This window comes from Euprymna scolopes, chromosome 2, assembly GCF_053919585.1.
Source record: "Euprymna scolopes isolate OS-2025 chromosome 2, ASM5391958v1, whole genome shotgun sequence".
In the NCBI taxonomy this organism is placed as follows: domain Eukaryota; kingdom Metazoa; phylum Mollusca; class Cephalopoda; order Sepiida; family Sepiolidae; genus Euprymna; species Euprymna scolopes.
In genome coordinates this window covers 13,795,617-13,822,345 of record NC_136483.1, presented here as the reverse complement: position 1 = coordinate 13,822,345, position 26,729 = coordinate 13,795,617, and the positions used below count along the sequence as shown (strand labels likewise).

Here is a 26,729-nt window from a genome sequence, read left to right as displayed (position 1 = left end):
TTAGACTGTCCAAGTTTTCATAACATAGTTTATTCGGACCATAGGTTAGTCCGGGTTCGGGTAAACTTAGATAGCGTTAAACCTAGGATGGCTAGTTACTGGAAGTTCAACACGTCGTTGTTCGACGTGAAGGGCTTCCGGGAACAGCTTTTACTAACAATACAGAGGGAATTGACGGGAGCCATTATCGGGAATAAGTGGTGGGGAAAACTTAAACAAGTAATTAGGTCCTTCGCTGCTGATTTTAGTCATCGACTCGATCTTAATTCTAGAGCAGCGAAAGCGGCACTAGATGATAGATTAAAAAGGGCGGTGGAGGAGGGGGATAGTGATAGTTATACTTTATTTAAGGCTGAACTGGACTCCCTGGATAACAGGAAGGACCAGGGTCTAGTAGTTAGGGCTAGGTTAAAAAGAGTGCCGAACGAGGCAACAAACATGGCCGCGTCAATGCGTGCGGAGGAGCGTCGACGTGCGACTGACCGACACATCGCCAGTGTCACATTGCCGGACGGACGAACCGTAACATCAAATGATGGAATCCTGGAGGGTTTTCGAGCTCATTTGCAGGAGCTTTTTACCATAGAGCCCGGTCTGGAGATTGAACAGTTTGACACGTATTTAGCTGACTTTGCTCGCCTTGAAGCGACCGAAGCAGCTACGTGTGAAGGTAGCATAAAAGAGGAAGAAGTCCTTGAGGCTCTGAAACAAGTCGGGCTAGACAGGACCCCTGGGATTGATGGTCTGCCTTACGAGGTGTACTTGAGGCTGTCGCCCATTTTTATTCCTTTGCTGGCCACACTCTTCAACTCCTGGTTTAGGAACGGGTCTATACCTCAGTACTTTACCAGGGGGATCATTAAATTGCTTCGCAAAGATAAAAATGGAGGGGATGGGATTAGCAATTTCCGGCCCTTAACGATGTTAAACACAGAGTTAAAGATTTTGGCCAAGATCTTAGCAAATCGTCTGCAGGTTGTTTTACATCGTCTCATAAGTCCCGAACAGACGTGTTCTGTTAAGAGCCGGACGATTCAATATAATTTGCACGCGATACGCTTGATCATAGAGAAAGTCGACATAGAAGCCGCGCTGATCAATTTAGATCAGTCCAAAGCATTCGATAGGGTGGACCATCGTTACCTAGGGGCTGTTCTTTGCTCGGCTGGGTTTGGACCCCAGTTTTGCTCATGGATTCACCTCTTGTATGCTAACCCCGGTGCTATGGTGGAGGTGAATGGGGTGAGATCGAAGCCCTTCAGGTTAACAAGATCTATTCGTCAAGGTTGTCCGTTATCACCCATGCTGTATGTCATCGCGCTTGAGCCCTTTTTGCGCCAGCTTAGGGTGAATCCGGTCCTTCGCGGGATTACTTTGCCAGGTGGTTCTACCCCAGTAAAGTATACCGCCTATGCCGACGACGTGACTGTGCTTGTAACGAGCAATGCCGAGATTAGAGTCGTCGACATGGAAACAAGACGGTATGCACAGGTAACAGGGGCCATAATCAACCACATTAAGTCTATTGACTTACGTGTTGGTGCCTGGAGGGGAACGCCCCTTCAGGGGCCCTTTGGCTGGACTGATGGGCCCTGCAAGCTACTCGGCGTCTGGTTTGGCCCCGACCTCCAGCTGGAGAAAAATTGGTCGGAAGTGTTGAAAGCGGTCAAGACCACAGCTCATTTGTGGTCTTTGAGAAATCTAACTTTAAAGGGTCGGGCGGAGGTATGCAATACTCATATCTACCCCCTGATCCTATACCGTCTATCAGTGCTTCCACTCCCGGAGTCCTCACTACTTGAACTAGTGCGTGCTCTTTTCGCGTTCTTATGGTGCGGAAAGCAAGCCATGGTTGCTCGGGAGATCTGTTGCCTGCATCCGTCTGAAGGCGGTCTGGGTATGCCTAATATCAAAATACGTAGACACACTCTAAGGCTGATATACCTGGACCGAATGTGTACACCTGACTTAGGGAACGGTGTCTTCTGGATGGAAGACACTAAGAAAGCCTTTCCGGCTTTGGAGAGTGTGCATTCGGCTGAGGGGGAGGCACGCAAGAGGCCCCGAAACGAATGCCATTTCTATCGCGAGTGTCGACGGGTGTTGAGGTTCCTTCAACGGGTGAATGAAAGCCTCTCTGACACCCGGCTGTTGTCTCGCAAAGCGCTATATAGGGTTTTAGTGAGGGGATCTGTCCGAGACGAAAAGATTGAGGAGTTCGGTTTCACGAATGAGGAGCGTCGCTCGATATGGCCTTGGGCGCCCGGGATGAGCTGTTTCGATAACTACGAGGCATCGCTCACCTGGCTGGTAATCCGAGATGCCCTCTGGGTTCACAAAAAACTTTTCATAGCGGGTTTTACAATGACACCTAGTTGTGTCCGATGCGGAGAATGGGAGGAAGACCTAAGCCGTGCTTTCTTCCGCTGCGCTATCGTTCGACCGTTATGTGAGTTAGTTGAGAGTTTCACGGTTCGCATACTGAACGGGCGTTTTTTTGTGCTGGATGCGGTTTCCCCTTGCTGCAATTGGGCGCCGAGTATGAAGAAAGAGGAACGTTATGTTTTTCTGTGTTTGCTAGCTGCTATGAGAGGCGTGATTTGGTCGACACGACAGAAGGAGGTTTACGGAGATGAGACCTTCACTGCTCCCCAGCTTGTTCTCATGTTCAAGCATCGGTTGAAAATGCGAATTAAGCTGGAGAAGGTGAAACTCACTCCTGTGAATTTCAACGAAAGGTGGGTGAAAGCTTCGCGACTGTGTAGAGTGACTGGAGCTGGCCTTGAATTCGTTTCTGATTTGATTTAGGTCAAAAAGGATTTTGGGTATCCTGAACTAACAAGACATCAGTATCGGACCGATTAGTTTAGTATGGGTTAGTTAGGCTTTATTGTTTGATTTTTTAACTTAGCTAGAGTATGTATGTGTTCATCGTCCCAGTCCCTCTTTTAGTTTGCCCTTGTCCCCCCCCCCTTTTTTTTTTTCCCACCTTAGGTTCGATAACCCCCATTCCCGACCCCAATTAGGTGACGGATGGACTGCTTTGTCAGTGATGCAGGTCGTTTTTGTGGTGTTTATTCAATAAAGTCAGTTTTCGTGTGGACCTGCGTCTTTTCGACTGACAAAGCTTTCTATCTGCCACAATTAGTAGTGGGGGGCTCTTTTACTAACTACTATTTTTTCATTGTAAATATTTCATTCTTTTTGTATATAAAATTTTTAGCCCCAACCCCCCCACATCATGTATATATCATTTTTCGGGTTATAATTAGGATTCCCATAGAGTGATTCTGGTATTCTGGTGAAAGTCTAGTTAAGTTAACTTTATGTTAGATAGGTCCACATTAACCCCCCCCCCCTATTTTTGGCCTTGTGCCACATTTTGTGTATATTTATGCAAATAAATATTAACACCAGAGCGACCCTCGCCGGCTCGGTGACGTTTATTACTGTTTTCAGTTGTAACCTTTTTACGTTGTTGTTCCAGTAATACATTGTTTGAACTCTATTCCGTTGTTCTGTTTTCTTTGTGGCTTATATTGCAAGCCATAACAGATAGATAACATTCAACCGCTCCATCACAGATATATCAACCCAACATTCCTAGTGCTGCTTTTGAAAATAAGCATTTTTTTCTTTTACTCTTATTCACCATGTCTTCAAGGGCACTATGTAAGGAGTTCAGCAACGAGATGTCCCTTCTATTACATTTTTAGTACAGTCATGGAAGCAGGATACAGGGAGGGAATTCTAAAGTCTAGTAGTTCATGGTAAGAAACTATAATAGTAGGACGCTTTCTGGCATCTAGGAACCTCTATAGTGAAGAGGTGGGGGTTTTGCTGTGTGTTTGCATATTTACGGGTATATTCACCTCAAGGGGGCACAAGTGCTACGGGCATTTAGTTTAAAAAAAAAAAGTACAGAAAAACCTAGGAATTTTACTCATAAACTGGAATCAAAATTATACTATTTCAATAAACCCAAAAAAATTTATTGTCCAATTGACTACTGTACACTCTTAACCCTTATCCTCGACTGGTATCTGCGCCTATATAAGTGGTTATGGCTATGTAAAAAACAAAAAACAAAAAAAACAATATAGATAAATTGATATTTTTGTATTATGTTCAATAAATTGAAAATATATTTCAACTAGAATTCTAAGTCTGAATTACCACTCGCAAAAATATGCTCTCAAAATAAACACTAATTATAAAATTGTAAAAAATTAGGAAAAAGTACGGTGCTAATGCAGAGAGTGATTCGCGCTATTTTTTAAATCGTATTTCCAGGCTAAATTAAAGTTTTATGATATGTTTTTTATTCAATTGTAAGATTAAAAAAAAAATAAAAAAATAAAATCAAGTACAGAATAGGTACAAAACACCCTCCCCTCCCCATGTTAAGAATGGCTTTTTAAATAATAATCTTATTATTTCAGCAGGGATCACTCTCTGCATGAGTACCCAAAGTACATTATATTTCCTTGATTTAAAAAACTAGATAGAAAAAAAAGGTGTATTTTGCATCAGGAATATCATTGTAAATTACACCGGCTAAGAAGCAAGACAGAGTTAGTTGTTCTTGTTTTCTGGCGGAAATCAAGCATAAGCGAATTTTCCATTGGTCGCTTTTTTAGTTATTCCTTTCTTACTTTTGTCTCTTCATTTTACCAGCAGAACCGCTCCAGAATCATGAGTAGCTACCAATTATACCGAAATACCACCATAGGAAATACTTTGCAAGAAAGTCTGGACGAATTAATACAGGTGAAGTATTTTGCTACGTTTTATTTTTCGAATAATCTTAGAGGAAACACCGTAAATGTTGGAAATTGTCGGATAAAGCAGCGGCCATCTCCGGATAAAATCCGTTGTAAAACAATTACTTTTATTTGCTGATTTAAGAAAGAAATTGTACTTCTGCAGTTTACGGACCGTGCTATCTTTTTATGTATGATTTTGAAGTTGCATTCTATTTTATGGTATTCTTTGTTTATTAAATTGTTAGGTGAAAGTACACAATAGCTAACAATACCCCCTTCTCATATTAAGAGTGGATTTCTGAATATTGCAGTTATTTAAACTGCAGAAGTACCAAAGAAATTTAACTTTAGAAATAAATCGAATAAGAATAATGACTTACTTAAAAAAATAAACGAATAAACAAAGACATTATTTTGCATGTAGTTGTTTTAGCTGTACATGCTGCTTGGGAGTGTTTTAGGTGCTTGTGCACTGTGCAGTTGTGCACTTATTGAACTGCGCTATTTTTAAATAGTATTTTCAAGATAAATCAAAGTTTTACGATATCTTTTTTTTTTTTTTACTGTTAGGTGGAAGTACAAAATAGTAACACTTTCCTCTCCCCATGTTAAGAATGGCTTTCGGTGCTAATGCAGAGAGTGGTCCGTCCGCGCTATTTTTTAAATCGTATTTCCACGTTTAATTAAAGTTTTTTTTTTAAATTATTATTCAATTGTAAGGTTAAAGTACAGAATAGGTACACGTCACCCTCCCCTCCCCATGTTAAGAATGGCTTTTTAAATAACGTTATTATTTCAGCACGGATCACTCTCTGCATGAGTATCTGGCTTTCTAAATAATAATGTTGGCGGAGTTGTACAACCATCACCCCCCTGCGTAATTTCTATACTGATAGATTTTTTGAAAATTTTTCACTGGATTATTATTGATTGGACACTAATTAACCAGATTATGAAAAAAAAAATTTTGAAAAAAAAGATTATTTCCGCATTTGAAAGGGGTGCTCACTTTTTAGTTACAACGTTCTGGTAAATCAGTCACCCATTTTGTAACCAATAAAAACGCGGGTATATCAAAACCATAGAAAGTAAAAATGACATGAGCCTACCGCATTTGTAAGTCAGAAATATTTTTGTTTCTCAAAGAAGAAAAAAATTAGAATGAACATGACTTTTTTTTTTTTATGGAAATAAAGTTTCGAGTTTTTTTTTAAATTTTTTTTTTTTTTACTTATTTAGTTTTTTTGGGGGGTAAATAAGAGTCTGCTCTATTTGTCAATCTTTATTCGTTGATTAAACAATGATCAAGATCTGAAAATAATAGAAACAGAAACTGCGATAAGTACACATGTGACTAATAAACAAATACGTATGCACCATAATTGTCTGATAATCCTATAGGGTTTGTATTACTGTACACATAGATTCGAAAAAGTTTTCAAAAACTAATAAATAAATGTTATCAAAGGCAATATGTTACTTTTCTACCTAACTGGATATGGGTGCTAGTGCACTTACTGATCCGGCGGATTTTAAAAATAGCGCGGATCAGTGATCCGCCGGATCACTGATCCGCGCTATTTTTAAAATCGTATTTCCAAGTTTAATTAAAGTTTAATTAAAGTTTTATGATGTTTTTTTTTTTTATTATTCAATTGTAGGTTTAAAGTATAGAATAGGTTCAAAATACCCTCCCCTCCCCATGTTAAGAATGGTTTTTTAAATAAAATTATTATTTCTCTCTCCTCTGATCTCGAGCGTGTGGTTGGTTCAGTGGGGGAAGATGTGGCTGGTTACCTTTAATGCATCCAAAACCAAACTCCTATCCTTACATCATCAACGCTGATCCCCATCTGGTATCAATTGTGATGGATGGCTCTCGTCTGGGTGAGGCCCCGTGTTTTGACAAGCTTCTGGGTTTGACCTTTACTCCTGATCTAAAATGGAACACGTACATCAAGTCTGTTGCCAAGGTCGTTGGAAAGATGGTGGGATCCTTCTACCGCTCCAGAAGATATCTCACTACTGATGCAATTCTCTATCTATATAAAAGCCAAGTATGTCCAAGGATGGAATATTGTTGCTATATCTGGGCAGAAGCTGCAAAAAATAGCCTATCCTGCCTTGACAGAGTACAAAATAGACTTCGTGGATTAGTGGGGGATGCCCTTTTCTCTACCCTGCAACCTCTTTCCCACAGAAGAGACGTTGCGAGCCTATCCTTGTTTTATCGTTATTTGCATGGCAGGTGCTCGTCTGAACTCCAATCTCTGGTCCCCACTCGCCAATCTTTCACGAAAAATACCCGTCTAGCCGAATCCACTGAAAAATTTCCCCCACTCTTTATCTGTGCCTAAATCAAAACGTGGATTTCATGAACAAAGCTTCTTTCTTAGAACTGCACGCCTGTGGAACTCTGTTTCGTCTGCCTGCTTCCCACCGGACTACAACTTGGATGTCTTCAAGTCCAATGTTAACAAATTCCTAATGAACCGCCCCCTTAAGTAAACACTTCATCAAATCTCCACACTAACGTAATGTACTTGCAATAACCCTTATCCCTGAGTGGCTTCCAGGCCTTGATAAGTGGTGACCACTGTGTAAAAAAAAAAATAAAAAATAAAAAAAAAATAAGCACGGATCAATAAGTGCACTAGTACCTGGATATGTTTTTAGTGTTATTAATGTAGCATTTTTTTTATTTATTGATTTATTTTTAAAGTATTATAAATTTCACTAATATGCTGGAGAAATGTTTCATAATTTTCTATCCCGTTGTCAATTTTCATATTGTACGCCTCCCGATACATTGCTTCGTCAACATGCGACCATTTCATATCTCCAGAAGACACTTCCATATTTAGAAAAAAATGGGTGACCGATTTACCAGAACGTTGTAACTAAAAAGTGAGCACCTCTTTCAAATGTCGAAATGATTTTTTTTTTTTTCTGGTTAATCAAGTGAAAAAATTTGAAAAACCTATCAGTATAGAAATTATGCATAGGGGTGATTGCTGTACAACTCCGCCATAATATTATTTCAGCACGGTTCAATAAGTTCACCAGGACTGTATTTTATTTTGGTGCTTCTACACTTTATCGCCGAACCTCTAGATGCAATTTTATTTCGCGCACTTGTCGTTAAAATTCCAGTATTTTGTCGCGCACTTGTCGTTAAAATTCAGTATTTTAAACTATGGCCGAAGTTAGAAATAAATAACAAAATAATTAAACTAGATAAACTTCCAGAAAGAACTATGAAAAAAAGTAAATAAATAAAGTAAAAGAGAACATGTATCCATAATTGTTTAATTGGAAATGTTTCGATTTAATTAATGAAAGCGGGAAAGTTTTTCATCTAATTTTAGGTTAATTTATTCTTCCGGAAGCAATCGTTCTCCAGTTTAATTTTTTTGTTATATATTTCATGTTTCTGCCATAGTTTAAAGTACTGGTTTCTCCCTTGGATTTTGATGGCAGGTGTGCGAAATAAAATGGCGTCTCCAGTTCCGATAAAGTGTAAAAGTACCTTTATTTTTTTAACTAAACCGTGTCTTTTTTTTTTTTTTTTTTTTTTTCAGGAGGGGGTATTCAATTTGGTACTGTTGCATATTATGAACCGGATTTCTTGTAAATGTCTGGAAAGAACAATGGCTGATACTTGCACATCTATATTACACTGCCAAAATAACGTTATTTAGAAAGCCCCCGACTGCTGGAAAACCGCTTCTGTGGTACCAGTTTACAAGAATTCTGGTGAAAGAACTGACCCATTAAATTATCGTCCCATTAGCCTCCTCCCGCTTTTCACCAAAATATTTGAGTCTATAATTAATCAAGCCCTAGTCCATCACCTTACAGCTAACTGACAAACAATATGGATTTAGGCAAGCCCGTTCCACAGCAGATATCTTAACTGTAATCTCTAAACGTATATACCATTCACTGGACAAAACAGGGAAGAGTAGAGCGGTATATATCTAAGGCTTTTGACAGGGTATGGCACGATGGAGGAAAATTAGATCATATGGTATCACTGGAGGAATGCATAAGAGAAAAATCCAAGTTGTCCTCGACGGTCGTATATCTAAACAATATGATATAAATGTGGAAGTACCTCAGGGGTCTATCCTTGGACTTTTATTATTCCTGATATTCATAAATGACCTCCCTGATAAAATTAATTCTGAGATGGGTATATTTGCTGATGATACCACTCTATAACAGATACGAGGGGAAAACAAATGAACACACATCTAAGGAAATGGCAGAATCACTAGAGGATGACCTCCAATCTGTAGTGGAATGGGGGACAAAAATGGATGGTCGCATTCAATGCTGCCAAGACTAAGCTAGTTACCTTCAATAATTACAAAAAACCTTCTCTACCACCAATAGCAATGGCCAAGAACACTTTGCCTGAAAGTACTTTCTTTAAACTCCTCGGTCTAATGTTTACAGGGAACATGAACTGGAATAGATACATTGATACTGCTGCAAAGAAGGTGGTCTCTCTCTACCATAACATACCAACTACTTACGCCTGAAAGTATCTTGTACCTCTATAAGGCCACCATTCGCTCATGTATGGAATACTGTTGTCACATTTGGGCTGGTGCATCTGCTGCTTGACTCTATCTCTTGGACAGGGTTCAAAAGAGAATCACCAACCTGATAGGTCCTGAACTGTTAGGTATGGGCAAAAATAGAGGGATTTAGTTTTGAAAGCCAATTATCATAATTTTTTTGTGGGTTTTCGACTACTTTTTGATTGTATTTGAAGGATTAGAAACTTAAGTTAATTCCCTAAAGGAAAAAAATATTTGTACACGTGAAAAAAAAGTTATGAAAAATATTTTCACGGCGAGCTAACCAATTCAGCTAAATTTTAAAGTTAAATAAATTCATTGTAAAATCCTTTAAAAGATAAATATTAGTTTTCTTGGTCTATTTCAAAAATAATTAGTAAAGTCCTAAGATATTGAATTAAATAAATAAAAAAAACCTTGTTTGTGCAAAAATAACTTAATTAGCCCTCAAAAAGCACGTAATTTACTGTTCGCCAAAACCGCAACAAATAAAGGTTTGTGAACACGATTATAAGGAGGTCCAAAATTTCAGCCAATCGAAACACTGTTTCAAAATGAAGTCATGATAGTAAAAGGAGATAGGGGTGTCAGATTTTTTTTTTTTTTTTTTCCCCAGACGTGCATCCATATATTCCTATTCTGAACGTTTGTATTAATTTTTATCATTTTTTAATTTATTTTTTATGTTCCTGTTTTTAAATTGATTTTTTTTTTTTTTAATTATTGTTCGAGATTATATAAAAATTATGTTATGCCGAAAGTTTCACTTTCTTGCATGCAAGGAAATTATTAAAATCTTGCATATAAAAATTGTGAAATCTGTAATTTAAAAAAAAAAGTAGAAATATTTTTGCTATTATAATTTTTTTCGTGTGAAAATATTAAATAATGCTTAATTCAATGGTAATATCGGTAGTTTGAGAAATTCATTTTTCTTCGAGTTATATTGAATTCATTAATATGGACTTTAGGGACTTTTTTTGTAATGTTCCTGTAAAAATTATTTTATTTTTTTGTTACAAATTACGATGCTTTATAAAAAAAAAGCAAAATAAATGCTTGCATTTTTTATTTACTACTGAAAACCATAACTTTAGTAAAGGTATTTTTTGTTTAAACAAAATAATACATTTCTACTTGGATTTAAATAAAAATAATTAGTTCATTATATTCCGCGATCATTATTTGATAAATACTGAAAATTTCATTAAAATTGGTTAATTTTCTGATTTTTGGTAAATTTTTAAGTAAAGGGAGGGGTCAAAATGTTTATACATCTTGAGCATTGGCATTCATTTTGGCCGTACCTATGAACTGTCATCTAGGCTTCAGCCTCTGTCCCATCAACGAAATGTTGCATCCTTCTGCCTGTTCTACAAGTACTTTAATGGCAAACTACAAGCACTTGTACCTCCTCAACATGACTACCCCCGACAAATCTGACAAGCAATTAAGTCCCACCCCTTCACAGTAGAGATCCCTAGGTGTAAGAAAGGCTTTACTCCAATAGTTTCTTCCCCAGAACTGCTAGACTTTGGAACTCCCTTCCAGGATTCTGATTTCCCAACTGTACTGACATGCAGAAGTTCTCTTGTTGCTCATCTCCCTTCATAATACCGCTGTAACTTATGTCCCCAATAGTAGCCCCTTATTTCAAAGTGGCACCTTGCCTTGTTTGGAGTGAAAATTTAATTTAAAAAAAAAAAAGAGAGAAGAGGATCGTGTTTTGTAAGTCTTCTGGGTGCTTATGCACTTTTCTAACCGCGCTATTTTTTAAAAATAGTATTTTCAAGTTTTATATCTTTTTTATTAAATTGTGAAGTGAAAGTAGAGAATAGTTAGAAAACGCCCTCCTTTCCCCCATGTTAAGAATGGCTTTCTAAATGTTATTTCAGTACGGTAATAAAAGTGCATAAGTACCATATTCTGTACTTTCACCTAATAATTTAATAAACGGAAATATAGTAAAAAAAGAATTTAACTTGAAAATACTGTTTAAAAAAAAAAAAGGTGAACTTGAACGAGAATTCCCCCACCCCATACATTAATGTCCAATCCATAATTCACTAAAAAAAACTGTAAAAAAAAAAAAATGAAAGCGATGGGGAGGTTTGGGAGGTTTATTTCGAAAGCTGTTCTTAGTGGGGAATGATTCTGTTCAGTTCTGCCAAAAAAAATAATTTAAATTGGTTTCAGAGCATTTTTAACTATTCTTGACACATTCGAGTGGACATTTATGAGAAATCTGGTTTGTAATGCGGAATTACCAACTTCCAGTTTGTACAATGCACGAGCACCTTCATTTGTTATAGAATCATTCCCGTCTCCAAATTTTTTTTTTGTCAATGGAAAACTTGGGACATGGATACAAAAAGGAACCATTCGAGGGAGCTTATCAGAGGCAAGTAAGGTCATCAGCAGCATACCACAAAGTTCAGTATTAGATCCTCTATTGTTTCTTATAATGGTTACTGATATAGAGACCTGGAACACGCCATAGCAACATGTTTTGCTGACAACACACGAATCATGAAAAAGATCTCCACACCACGACTCAAGGCTTTTACAAGAAGACCTCAACAAAATTATAAAATGGACTAATGACAACAATGTTTGTACATGAAGACAAATTTGAACTACTGCAATATGGTGATAAAGACCATCTCAAGGAAAAGTCTGGATACTGGTGTGAGCAACAAGAAATCACATCAACAAAGAAAGTAGTGAAGGATCTAAGGGGTTTATATGATTAAAGATACCACCTTCACACAACATATTGACCACATCACATCGGTCGCAAGATAATAGGATGGATACTGAGAACCTTCAGGTGTAGGAACAGTGAGTGCATGCTCACACTATGGAAATCCCTTTTCCAAGGCTCCAGCTGTGGTCTCCACAAAACGTAACAAATCTGCAAAATAGAAACACCCCAGAGAACATTAACGAGCAAAATATGTGGAGCAGACCAAATGAATTACTAAGAGAGGCTGAAGGAGCTGCAACTGTATTCACTACAATGTTGAAGAGAACGATATATTATCATCTATATATCGAAGATTTTGGAAGGAAGGGTCCCAAGCACAACAATAGTAGAAATAACCCATCAGCAGCAAGGGAGGCTGTACTATATAAAAACTATACTTGGAACTACACGGAAGATCAACTCCCTCATCCACCACAGTTCCAACTACAGTGGCACAAGAATATTCAACTGTATTCCAGCTGTAATAAGAAATATAAGGAGTGTCCCTCAACAATTTCAAAAAACATCTGGACATCTGGCTGAAAAAGATACCTGACCAGCCACCAACACCAGGCTACTCTAGTCCCAACCTCGATCATCTAGTGGACTGGACCTCTGTATGAAGTGGACAGCCTGGATGCAGTGGAGCTCCAGCTCAGCTGTGTTAATAACCGACAGAATAACACCATGTACCTTTAATGCATCCAAAACCAAACTCCTATCCTTACATCATCAACGCTCTGATCCCCATCTGGCATCAATTGTGATGGATGGCTATCGTCTGGGTGAGGCCCCGTGTTTTGACAAGCTTCTGGGTTTGACCTTTACTCCTGATCATAAATGGAGCAAGTACATCAAATCTGTTGCCAAGGTCGCTGGAAAGATGGTGGGATCCTTCTACCGCTCCAGAAGATATCTCACTACTGATGCAATTCTCTATCTATATAAAAACCAAGTACGTCCAAGGATGGAATACTGTTGCCATATCTGGGCAGGAGCTGCTAAAAACAGCCTATCCTGCCTTGACAGAGTACAAAATAGACTTCGTGGCTTAGTGGGGGATGCCCTTTTCTCTACCCTGCAACCTCTCTCCCACAGAAGAGACGTTGCGAGCCTATCCTTGTTTTATCGTTATTTGCATGGCAGGTGCTCGTCTGAATTCCAATCTCTGGTTCCCCCCTCGCCAATCTTTCACGAAAAACACCCGTCTAGCTGAATCTAGCTGAATTTCAGCTTATTCACAAAGAAGTCTGTCATTAACAAATAAATGCATTTACTTAATGTCAATATTATTTTGACATCTTCAGTTTTGCAGTATTTCAGATTATTTTTTAACAATTCAGCAATTTGAATTATAATTAAACTTTGATCCTTTGAAATTTGGAATTATTTTACTTCACCTTTCAACATTTGATTAATAAAAACAATATTAAATACCCTAAGGTGCTCTTATAGAAGGTTGCTAAGATGATTTCTGTATTAAATGCAACTTTTTACTACAAAGATTTGTTCACTTTTCATTAAAATATCATTTTGCAAAATTCAAATAGTTTTGCCAGAAAATATTTGACATAAATGATTGTCAGAATTTGTTTTTAAAAGAAAATGGCCAGTTATCCTGCAGCTATTTTTTCTTAAACTTTTTTGTTTCACTAGCATAATCAGCATGCCGGGCATTTTATGAGTAAAACATGTGTTACAAGAGATTAAAGAAAATTTTTTTTTTTTTTTTTCTTTGAATCTTAATATATATATTTTTTTATTTTTTGAATTCTTATATTTTATTTTTTTTTCCTCCAAACTTTCAGTGTGGCCAAATTACACCCCAACTTGCTCTAAAGGTGTTAATCCAATTTGATAAGGCAATCAATGCTGCATTGGCGAGTAGAGTTCGAAATCGAGTATCCTTTAAGGTTTGTACACAATTTTTCTTTTTGGTTGTCGATTCATTTTATTCTCAATTAAATGGGAGATGGGCATATTTTGGATTTACAAATGACCCAGCTTACAAATTTAGTTAAATATTCAAATGAATTTGTTTTAAAATCTGATAACATCCTGGTGGGAGGGGGGTAAATATTATCAGTATTGTGATTAAGAAAGTATTGATTCGTTTTTACTTTTGAAATTGAGGCTTATCTATTTTTTATCTAAATGTATTTCCTCACTTATTTAAAAATAGTCTTGTTATGTAATCTATCTTGGGTTATGCCAGCATGTTGAAAATTGATTTTTTTTTTTTTTTGGCTGTGAAGGTTGGTTAGTGCAAGGGGAGTTCAAGGGTTAAGTTGCTGACTTATGTCAATCTCGGTAGCTGGGGTCAATGATAGCACCTGGAATAGATCAATCAGGTACGTGTGAGAGAGCATGAAAGAAAGAGAGGAAGATATCTTTTCTCTTGCATGCAACTCGGTCTGGTTTCCAATTTTGGATGGCGCAGATGTGTCGGAGAAAGAAATGCATGCAATAAGAGTTAAAATAAGAAAGAATGGGAACCACCAAGATTCGGAAAGAACAAAACCAAGCATTAATTAAAAGAAGCCTCTGACTTGTTATTTTGTGCACGCGATTCCTTTTGGAGATACGAGCAATGAAACCAAGGGGCCGAAAAAAAGTTATGCACACATGTACTAACTTAGACGATAAGACATTATGAATATGTGAATATGGCCATATAGACACTAGAGATATCACGATTACATACATAGATATAGACAAAAAAACACCCACACGTCTATTACACATACGTATTACACACACTTGTATAAAAGATACGCGTAATGAGATGTACATGCCACAGACAATACCCCCCCTCCCACTACGCATGTCTTATTTTTAAGCAACATAGCATTACTAATTTTCCATAATGTTTGTTTTTGTATGTATAAATCCAATTTAATGCATATATCTGTTATATAGATTATGATTATTTCATAAACACTTGATCCGAATGTTTGAATGTAATTTGACTTTAATGATAAGACTTTTTTTGTTAATTGAATGATGCATTCTCGTTTTTTTTTTTTCCAGGGTCATTTGAACACTTATCGCTTTTGTGATAATGTATGGACTTTTGTGTTAGAAAATGTGGAATTCCGTGAAGTCCAAGAAATTGCCAAAGTAGATAAAGTGAAGATCGTGGCTTGTGATGGAAAGGGTGAACCACAGAAGTGAAAGGTTTGTACATCAAAACTTCATCCATGTAACAGGACTTTTTTTTTTTCTATTTGAATCATTTACATATAATTTAATTTAGTAACTTATGCATAGGATCCTGATATAAAAAAAATGGAGTGCTTAATTATTTTAGAATGTGATATATTTTTTTATTTATAATACTCATCATGTGCTGTCCTTCGTGTCCGAAGACGACTTCCTGTGAACCATCATTCTCCACTTGTCACGGTCGCGACTGAGGGTCTGCCAGCTTCCAGTAGGGATCAACCTGTCCTTTAGATTTCATTTGACAATGTCACGAAACCTGAGCTTAGGTCTGCCTATGCCTCGTACTCCATCCTCCAGTTGTGAAAATAGTATCTGTTTTGGTAGTCGGGAGTTCTCTATTCTGTTTACGTGCCTGGCCCATCTCAGGTTTTTCCGGATGAGCAGGTCATATATGCTTGGGAGGTTGGCTTGTGATAGGATCTCCCTGTTGCTGACAAAGTCATACCACTTTACATTTAAAATCTGCCGGAGGTGTCTCATCATATAGGTGTTGAGCTTGCAGGCTACCAGTGTGTACACTGGCCAAGTTTCTGCACCGTATAAGAGTGACGAGAGAACGATCATGCGGTACACCAAGTATTTAGTTCTGAAAATCAGGTCTTTATTTTGCCAGACCTTCTGTTTGAGTTTTCCATAGGATATGGCGGCGTTAGCCATTCTTGTAGAAATCTCATCATCCATTTTGTTATTGTTCATGACCGTGGTCCTTAGGTATTTGAATTTGCTGACATTGTAAAGCTCTTGGTCTTGAATCTTAATTGGCTGGCTTGTTGCTGGTGATCCAGGGGATTGTTGGTACATCATTTCGGTTTTCTTGATGTTAATCTTTAATCCAAAGGCCTTGGCTGATCCTGCGAAGCGAGTTATTATGTCCTGAGCATCCTCGTGACTATGCGCTACAATGCGGTGTCATCAGCAAACATGAGCTCCCGTATGAGTGTCTTTGTTGTTCTATTTGCGGATTTGTATGCATTGACATTGAAAAGGTCTGCTCTCGGCCTAGATCGTATAAAAACACCCTTATCACAATTTCTAAAGGCATGCCGAAGCACAACTGACAGGTAGAGTGAGAAGAGGGTTGGAGCGAGGACACAGCCCTGTCTGACACCATTCTGCATGTCGAATGGATCGGAGAGCTTGCCCTTGAGCTTAACTGTGGCTTTCATGCCTGAATGAAGGGCTCTTACAAGGCTGGTGAAGTGTGCAGGAAAGCCAACCTTCAGCAAGACTTCCCAAAGAGTGCTTCGATCCACCGTGTCGAAAGCCTTCGTAAAATCCACAAAGATCATGTACAGCTCCATATTTTGCTCCACACACTTTTCCTGGATCTGTTTGAGTAAAAAAGATCATATCCGCTGTGCTTCTGTTTGCACGGAATCCATATTGTGCCTCGGGTAGCAAGGTTTCAGCATGCGTTGTAAGCCTGTTCAGGAGAACATGAGTGAACACTTTCCCAGGGACTGAGAGCAGTGATATACCCCTGTAGTTACCGCACAACCTGCAAGCTCCCTTTTTGAATATGGTCACTAGCTGTGCGTCTTTCCAATCTTGAGGGACAGTTGCAGTGGTCCAGGCACTCTATGATTGTGCAGAGAGTGCTAAGTAGTTTTTGTCCTCCTCGCTTGATGATCTCAATAGTATTTATAATACTATACAAGTATATATTGATTAGCCCTCTAAATTTTGTTCATCAAAACTTCAACTCTGTAAGAGACTTTTTCAATTTCAAATTCAGTATTTGAATCCTTTACATATACATGGACTAATTTTAGTAACTTATGCGCAGTGTCCTGGTTAAAAAACGAAAAAAAAACCCTCATATGTGAAGAAATAAAGCAGTGCTTAACTACATTAGAGCATAATATTTTATTTATAATACTAAACAGATATGTATTGATTGGCCATTTATACCAGAGGTTTTAAATGTTAAGAGATTAAAACTGGGATTAGATACTCTCTTACCTTTTGTCTTTAGTAACTGAACTAATATCAAATTTTGTGCCTGGAGTTCATGTTTAGGAGACTGCAACTTTTTAAAACTTAAAAAAAACAATTGATAGTTAATTAAAAATTAAATATTGACAAATAAAACCATAACATCTATCGCTCACTTTTTTAAATAACAGATGTTGTTGAATTAAAAATATTAAATTAAAAAGAATATTTTTTAAATGTTAAAACAAAATGATTAAATGGGCAATATATTTTATTCAATTTAGATAAACAAAATTACCGTAAGTCGTGACAATAAATTTACTGTTTCAGTCTTAATTAAATAAGATATCTTGCTCTTAATTGAGTACTATCAACAATCTCATTGAAATTCAATAGTTTTTACTTTTGAGTTTGTTTAATCTGGAATAAATATTTGTGGCCTGGCAAAGCCACAGGGGAGACAACAGAAGCAGCAAAACTAAAGTTGGCCTGCCAGGACACTATATATACAAATGTAGGCAAATTTTGGCATATTTTATTAGTTTTAAAATATAGGTTCTTTTTTACCAATTGTCATAAAATTTTAACCATAGAATAGTATTATAATCTTAAAAAAAACCTGCAAATTTTCATGCATAGTCCCATAGAACCAAAGATAAAAGCATTTCACAATTCAATTTGCCTATGAGTTATATATAACCTTTTTTTTGGGGGGGGGGGGTTCATATATAAAATAAACTTGAGTGTATAAAGATTATTTGATAATGGAGATGTTCATAATCATACCCTATTTCCAAAAGTGGCGGAGATATGCACAAACAAGAAATATTTAGAATCAAGTCTCCCCTTGCTGTTATTTCAGCTCATTTGAAACCATAGCAAGTTTTAATCTCCCCTGCATTAAGGCCAAAGGTTTTGGGGAAATATCAGATATTTTGTAATTCATATGCAAAACTAGGAAAGCAAATTACTAGGATTGAAGTATTGGTAAAGGTGCAGTATCTTGTCATCCACGAAAAATCCTTTAAAATTACTATTATTGGTTTTTAAGGGTGCTGAAAACGAAAATAACAGTAAAAATTCCAAGAAATGAGTAGTTTCCAAAATATGAAGAAATTATAAAGTGGGGGATCACTTTTCTATATTAATTTAATGTAAAATGAACACCCACTTTATAGCTAAATGGCCATAAAGTGGATGCTCATTTTATGTTAAATTAATATAGAAAAGTGATCCTCCACTTCTTGAAACAGTGTAGCCCACTACACAATTCAGGTCATTAGCTTCATTTGTTAAATTCTGATCAGTAGTTACTGAGATTTCTAACTTATAAAATTGCCCCCAAAAAGTGGTATGGACCAAAACTACATGACAATTTGCAGGCTTTTAGATTATAATACTATTCTATGGTTAAAATTTTATGACAGTTGGTTAAAAAGAACCTATATTTTCAAACCAATAAAATATGCCCTAATTAGCATATATATATATATATATATATATATATATATATATATATATATATATATTCTTCTTGCTCGTCCAACGAAATCGACGATGACCAAGGTATCAATCAATTCGGCGTCAGGGGTTTGTGGGTCCTGAGATGGCTGATGAGGCCAATCCGTGCTCGGCAAACTCTTCCACACTCTGGACACGTGAAGGCGGTATCGGCAGGCTGTGAACCGGCAGCTCTCTCCTTCCTCCTCTTGCGCTTCTGCTGGTCGTGTGTCGTGCGTTGATTCTCTGCCCTGTCGGCTCCTAGGCTGATGACGCAACGCCAGGCCGAACGTTTAGCAGCGCGACTCTCCCAAGATTGGGGGCTGATGTCAAAGTCTTTTAGGGACGTTCTCAGACAGTCTTTATATCGTTTCTTTTGGCCCCCTGCATTCCGCTTTCCCTGGCTGAGTTCCCCATAGAAAAGTTGTTTGGGGATTCGGCTGTCGTGCATGCGATAGACATGGCCTGCCCACCGGAGCTGGGTTTTGCGGATTATGGTGGTGATGGTATGGAGCCCCGCGCGCTTCAAGACTTCTGTGTCAGGAATTCTGTCTTGCCAGCGGATGTTGAGAAGATTACGGAGGCATCTGAGGTGGAAGCCATTCAACTGTTTTTCATGTCTTTTATATGGCGTCCAAGTTTCGCAGGCGTAGAGTAGGGTTGTCAGGACGACCGCTCGGTATACTTTCAGTTTGGTTGCGAGTGTAATGCCTCTCCTCTTCCACACATTATCTCTAAGTCTTCCAAATGCACTGCTCGCTGTGGAGATCCTATGGTTAACCTCAATGTCAATGTTGGCGGTGCGGGAGAGGGTGCTGCCAAGGTAGGTGAATTGCTCCACAGCATGGATCTTCTGTCCTTTGACAGTGATGCCGGGTTCATGGTATGCATCTCCTGGGGCGGGTTGGTACATAACTTCTGTCTTCTTTGTACTGATGGTGAGACCAAAGTTGTCACAACTGGTGGAAAATCCGTCCATTTGACGTTGCATCTCTATCTCATTTGGGGCATTAAGGGCACAGTCATCGGCAAAGAGAAGGTCTCTGATGATGGTTTCCCTCACTTTCGTGACTACCTGCATTCGCCTGATGTTAAACAATTTCCCGTCACATCTGTACTTGATGACAATGCCAGAGTGACTGTCTTTGAAAGCGTCCTGGAGCATGGCAGAGAAAACCATGCTGAAGAGCGTCGGGGCTAAGACACAGCCCTGCTTGACCCCGTTGGTCACAGGGAAGGGTTCTGAGGGGTCGACGTCATCCAGGACACGAGCGGTCATGCCCTCATGGAACTGCCTGACAATGGTGATGAACCTGTCTGGACAACCAAATTTTTTCATGATCCGCCAGAGGCCATTTCGGCAAACAGTGTCGAAGGCCTTGGTCAGGTCGACGAACGTAGTGTAGAGGCCCCGGTGCTGCTCGACACACTTCTCCTGCTATTGGCGTGCAGCAAAGATCATATCAGTCATCGTGCGGCCCGCTCGAAAGCCACACTGGCTCTCGGGAAGAAGACCATCTTCAAGGTGCACCAGCAGGCGGTTGAGAAGGACGCGGGCCAGGATTTTCCCGGCGATGGAAAGAAGGGATATCCCGCGGTGGTTGTCACATGACTGACGATTTCCCTTGCGTTTGTAAATGTGAACGATAGTAGCATCACGAAAATCTTGCGGTAATTCTTCACTCTCCCACATGGATTGGAAGAGTTCTGTTAGTCTTAAAAGCAGTGTAGGTCCACCAGCTTTGTATACTTCTGCTGGAATTGAGTCGGGGCCCGGGGTCTTCCCAGAGGAAAGTTGCTTGATGGCTTTGCTTACTTCCTCTGACGAGGGTGGGATGTCGAGCTCCTCGTTGATAAGCTCCTGGCGTAGTCGATCGATGGCTTCATCGTTGATGGAAGATGGTCGGTTTAGCACACTGTTAAAGTGCTCCGCCCATCTATCAAGGATCTGCTTTTTGTCATTCAAGACAGTTGTTCCATCGGAGCTAAGCAGGGGAGAGGAGCTAGAGGACTGGGGACCGTAGACAGCCCTCAGCGCATCGTAAAACTTCCTCATATCCTGGCTATCGGCATGCTCCTGGATCTCCTCTGCTTTGGCGCTGAGCCAGGCATCCTGCATGGAGCGGAGTCTGGCCTGCACCTTGCTGCGGATGTTGATGAAGGCAGCTTTCTTTGCAAAACACTTGGGGTCACTCTGATGTGCACGGAGAAGTTGGCGTTTCTCCTCCAGGAGGGGCTGAATCTCAGAGTCATTTTCATCAAACCAGTCCTGGTGCTTCTTTTGCTTGGGTCCAATGATTTCGAGAGCGATGGAGTAGGTGGAGTCTCTGAGGTGTGCCCACTGATCTTCAATAGTGTCCGAGATGGTGAGGGGGACAGATAGCTTGTCGTTGATTGCTTCCTGTAGCTCATGGATGACATCTGGACTTTTAAGTTTTTCCAGGTCAAGGCGCTTTGTGACTTTCTGGCCCTGAGGCCGCCTCTTGGGTTGGATGTAGAGGCACATTTTGGATATGATCAGGCGGTGGTCTGTCCAACAGTCGGCACCACACACAGCCTTGGTCAATCTTACGTCTCTCCTGTCCCTTGCCCTGATGATGACGTAGTCAATCAGATGCCAGTGGTGGGAGCGTGGGTGCATCCATGACGTCTTGTTACGGGTGGGTAGGCGGAACATGGTGTTGGTGATGGAAAGGTCGTGTGCAGCGCAAAGGCTGAGCAGCCGTAGGCCGTTGCTATTGCACTTGCCCACTCCATGGTGACCAAGGACCCGGTCCCAAGTGGAATGGTCCATGCCAACACGGGCATTGAAGTCACCGAGGACGATGAGCTTCTCTCTCTGCGGAGCAGCGGAGATGAGGCTTTCCAGATCTTCATAGAACTGGTCCTTGGTATCTTTGGAGTTAGTCATGGTTGGTGCGTAGGCGCTGATCAGTGTGGCGGTTCTTGCCTTGTTGAGCGGGAGTTGCATCTTCATCAGCCGGTCATTGATGCCGTCCGGGATGCTAACCAGCTTCCTCACGTGCTCAGTCTTGATGGCGAAGCCCACGCCAGCCTCTCTGCGCTCCTCGCTGCTGCGTCCACTCTCTCATCCTGGCCCGCCCAATTCCAACGGCAAGACATAGTCGAGACGGCTGGGGACGAACAAGGGTGCAGGAGCTGCCGGAGGGAGGCAAGTATGCCATCCAACCGCCTAAGGGGCTCCACTCCATCGTTTCTGTCGGGGTTGCTCCCCTAGCCTTATCCATTTCCATGGCTCTCACAAGGCAGTGAGGCCATTTGACCCATGGCTGGGATAGGGATTGGTAATGTGTCAGGGCATGTCCACACGTTGGTGGGCCGTAGCACAGTCCCTCTGGGACTCCCTACTGTTCCGAGATCCTCTACTGATTCAGCCTGGTGTCGCATGACAGCCAGTTACCGTGTGTGACCACGAGGAGGCACAGCAGAGGTCTTGATGATGGAGAGGCTGTGTACTGACAGGAGAAGACTTACGCACTCGGCTTCTCGTTTCGCGCAAGGTTAGCCAGTGGTGGTTGCTGAGAGCGAGATTGTGCGTAAGCCAAGACGCTACCTTATAGCTAACACACTTGCGCATCACATCACCCTGTGTGCATATATATATACACACACACACACATATAGTGTCCTAGCAAGCCAGCTATAGTTTTTCTGCTTTGGGATAAATTTTGCTTCGGATGTTTTTGCTTGGTTGTCTCCCCTGTGACCTTGCCAAGCCACTAATATAATTAAAAAAAATTAGACTTAGGATGAAAATAAAAAAATAATATGAATGGGTGATTATTTAAAAAAAATATTAACGTTTTATATTAAATAGTGGGACTTGTGGAAATTTCACAATTGCATCCTTCATCTATTGTATATTGCATCCATGTTTAAAAGGAGTTTGATACATTTCTGTTTTTTAATATACTTATCTAAGAATTCCTGTTAATGTAGTTTCATAATTGCTTATGCAAGGTCAATCTCTAAAATGCTATTGATAAGGATCTTTTTTAGAAGTAAACAATTTCTTGATTTTTTTTTATTTTTTATTTTTATTTTTTTCATTGTCATTTGAAAGATAATAAATTTGATGTCTCAAATATTGATTCTGAGATTATAATCTTCAAATACAGCTTATTTGGCATCCATTATATGTAAAACAAAAAAAAACCTTAATTGATATAAAAACTGGCATTACAATTTTTTTTTTAAAATTGCATATAATAAATTTTTATCTTTGTAATCTTTTACTGATTTTCTTAAACTTTGGATTTTTATTTTTCAGGTATAAACATTTTGTAAAAATACAGATGTTTTCAATAGGAAATTGAGGAATGGCTTTTTTTTTCTTTTTTTTTTTTTTTTTCACTTATTTATTTTTTCTACTTGTCCGACAATTGTTCTCCCTTCATTGTTGGCTTCATTTCTTCAAACTTGTGGACAACATTATCACAAACAGATTGAACATGAGGAAAATCTAAACCAATCATCTCCTTCCAAAATAATGGACTTCAACTTTATTTTTGATTCTCTATCATATTTCATGTAAAATTCATTATTTGTATAAAAAGCAATTTACATTTTTGTGTTTTAGTTGTTTATTCTCTTGGTAGGTTTGTTAACATCAGTCATTGCCAAGACTTGTTCAAAATCAACAATTCATCAGATGTAACCACCAAAGGTTCACTGTACATAAACGAATGATGCACTTAGTTTGGTCTTACGGCTGCTGAACATTAGTATAAATATACAAAAGATACTAGTATTTGAAAAAACAAATACTGATGTTGACATATCTCAACAATTTACAAGATTTATTTTATTTATTTATTTATTTTTTACTCTTGTTCACCTCCTAATAAGGCATATCGCTACTTGGACGTCAGTGGCTACTACTATTTAGGACCATTCCTAGGAAAGATGACCAAGATGTTGATTTACATTACATTTAAACTTTTGCATATCAGTACAGTCAGGGAAAGCAGGTAGCAGGAAGGGAATTCCAAAGTCTAGCTGTTCGAGGAAAGAAACTATTAGAGTAGAAAACTTTCTGGCATTTAGGGAGCTCAACAGTGAAGGGGTGAGATTTTGCTGATAAACAATTATTTTTGTTGCATATATTGTTACGAATACAGTTTTTAGCAAGTTAAATTTTTGTCAATCATTTATCGTACCCAAACAACTTTTTGTAAAGTTGCTTACTCTTGATTGATGATACGGCCATCACTTTGTAGTGACTTCTGCTAATTTCTTCCAACAAGTTGTTAACCATATCATAAATGAATCCATTCAAACCTTCATTGTAGTCCATCACATCTGCAGTGACATTCCCTTTTCCAAGAATGGAGGAGTGTAACGTTTTTGAAAACAAATGTTCAAGGAACTCATGTGACGGTTTTCTGAAAAACAAAGTATATTCATGGAAGACTAAAATCACTGAAATGATTTTCGACAGAAAGAAAATTGGTAGCACCTGATACTATAGAATGCCCTCCCCCACCTGCTGCTAGAACCAGCAAAAGAAATTGGCGAAGAAAATGAATGACAATGAAAAGACCAATGCGACCGTGATAAACATATTGACTTTCTGGATGAGCAGATAATAATGGAGAAAGGAAATAAAGGATGCTGCCAGTTTGCAGTGGTAGGCTGAGGGAAAACTGAACATATATTGCTGCAAAGTAAATATATTTGAGGGATGCTGATTATCAAGAGAAAGATCTTGGAGTGAGACGAAGAAGGTTGTGACTGGGATCGAAAAGACCAGACAACGATCAACATATAGGATTTGAGTCCCTAACCAAAACTGTATGCAAACATCCTGAGCACAACTGAGTTATTCCTATGACTTGTTTTGTTTATCTACCTTAGTGTGACTGGCGAGACAGTTATAAGACCATACGCACACTTCTGGGATCCTGCCTGGTCTACCTTTCTTCATTTTATTCTGACCATGTTGATTCTAACACAATGCAAAGCATTAATTTACAATCTTGCATTTATTTTAAAAAAATTAACACATTTTATAAAATTGTTGGACGTGGATGTATATGTCATTGAGATTTTGTCGCTAGCATCTACATCGGAGTTAAATTTCCATCTTTCAAATTCAGAATCTTACCTAACTCTGTCGTATGATTTCTCTTCTCCAGCCTTTGTCGCCAATTAAGCTTATTTATTGGCAAACTCTGCATTCCCATTGAACATTTCCTCCTAACAGTGTCTTCCCCACTCTCCAATTTATGTGCTTTGTACCAGAAATCCGATACATTCGGTCTTTTGTCAGTTACTCTATGCTTATTTCAACTGGAATTAAATATTTCCTTTTGACTTCTCTATCTTGACCCTTTACCCCCAGCTATTAATAACTAACTGTTCATTGTGTTGCTTTATCTATGTAACACAATGGATCCATTATTTTCGTATTGTCTTTTATTTCCTTACTAATATTTTCCCTTGTTTATTATTAGTGTTGGGACGATTCCTAATTTTTATACGATTCCGATTCCAGGAAAATATTGATTAACGATTCCGATACCAAGTACGATTCTGATTCCGACTCCTAGGGAATTATTGTTTTGAAATATACCAGGTAGTTTTACACTTATGGTCGGTAGTTCCAAAATATGTTCCGTAACTTTGGAAGAGATATTTTATGTCTACACCGTCGTGTTTTAGTTTAAATAAAATTATTATATAGTAAACTAAACGGAAAAATTAGCAAAATTTATTTTAGAGAAAATTTATTTTACTTAATTGGAATACAGAAAAAAAAAACTCAAAGAAAATAGAATTTATCCTTCAGAGAAAAAACAAATAAAATAGAATTTATATAACAGAACAAAAACAAAAAAAACTGCCTTAAGGAGAAGTGCTTTCCGACCCCCTGGAAGACCTCATCAGTTTGCCCTGTATTTAAGAATTCAGGTGATAAGTCCTCTCCCTCTCAGTACAGACCAATAAGTCTCCTGTGTGTTACGAGTAAGTTGCTGGAATCCATATTAAATAGAGAAATAGTCAACCACCTCAGCAGGAATAACCTTCTTAGTGACACACAATATGGTTTCCGCTCTGCAAGATCTACCGCAGATGTGCTGACGGTTATATCCCACAGGATTAGTGAATCTCTTGACAAAGCCTTCCTTTCTAGGGCAATTGCTCTTGACATATCAAAGGCCTTCGACAAGGTATGGCATAAGGGTCTACTTCACAAGATTTCCAGCTACGGTATAACTGGAAATGTTTTCTCAATCATTAAATCATTTCTCTCCGATAGGCTCATAAGAGTAGTGGTAGATGGACAAAAATCGGAGGCCTGCAATATAAATGCTGGAGTCCCTCAGGGGTCAATCCTGAGCCCAACTCTCTTCTTGATCTACATCAATGACCTCCCTAAACACATACTTAAATCATTCGTTGACATCTATGCTGATGACACGACCATCTACGGCAACACATTAAAGGCTGTAAATGACAAAGTTCTCTCGGATTCTCTCTCCTCTGATCTCGAGCGCGTGGTTCAGTGGAAGAAGATGTGGCTGGTTACCTTTAATGCATCCAAAACCAAACTCCTATCCTTACATCATCAACGCTCTGATCTCCATCTGGCATCAATTGTGATGGATGGCTCTCGTCTGGGTGAGGCCCCGTGTTTTGACAAGCTTCTGGGTTTGACCTTTACTCCTGATCTGAAATGGAACACGTACATCAAGTCTGTTGCCAAGGTCGCTGGAAAGATGGTGGGATCCTTCTACCGCTCCAGAAGATATCTCACTACTGATGCAATTCTCTATCTATATAAAAGCCAAGTACGGCCAAGGATGGAATACTGTTGCCATATCTGGGCAGGAGCTGCCAAAAACAGCCTATCATGCCTTGACAGAGTACAAAATAGACTTCGTGGTTTAGTGGAGGATGCCCTTTTCTCTACCCTGCAACCTCTCTCCCACAGAAGAGACGTTG

At 38.9% G+C, this 26,729-nt stretch overlaps 1 protein-coding gene across 1 annotated transcript; it reads left to right on the top strand.

Moving 5' to 3' along the window:
- Nucleotides 1-4,564: 4,564 nt before the first annotated feature.
- On the top strand, nt 4,565-23,347 carry LOC145288774 (transcription initiation factor IIA subunit 2-like). Its single transcript, XM_080136355.1, has 4 exons — nt 4,565-4,770; nt 13,910-14,014; nt 15,132-15,278; nt 23,053-23,347. The coding sequence occupies exons 1-3, from the start codon at nt 4,696-4,698 to the stop codon at nt 15,273-15,275; spliced, it is 324 nt and encodes a 107-aa protein (XP_079992481.1). The 5' UTR covers nt 4,565-4,695; the 3' UTR covers nt 15,276-15,278; nt 23,053-23,347.
- The last annotated feature ends 3,382 nt before the right edge of the window (nt 23,348-26,729 follow it).

Bases quoted from the DNA above. Each gene is read 5' to 3' on its own strand.
- LOC145288774 (XM_080136355.1), top strand. From the start codon at position 4,696: ATGAGTAGCTACCAATTATACCGAAATACCACCATAGGAAATACTTTG. The intron at 4,771-13,909 runs GTGAAGTATTTT...CCAAACTTTCAG, and splicing joins GTCTGGACGAATTAATACAG to TGTGGCCAAATTACACCCCA. The intron at 14,015-15,131 runs GTTTGTACACAA...TTTTTTTTCCAG, and splicing joins GAAATCGAGTATCCTTTAAG to GGTCATTTGAACACTTATCG.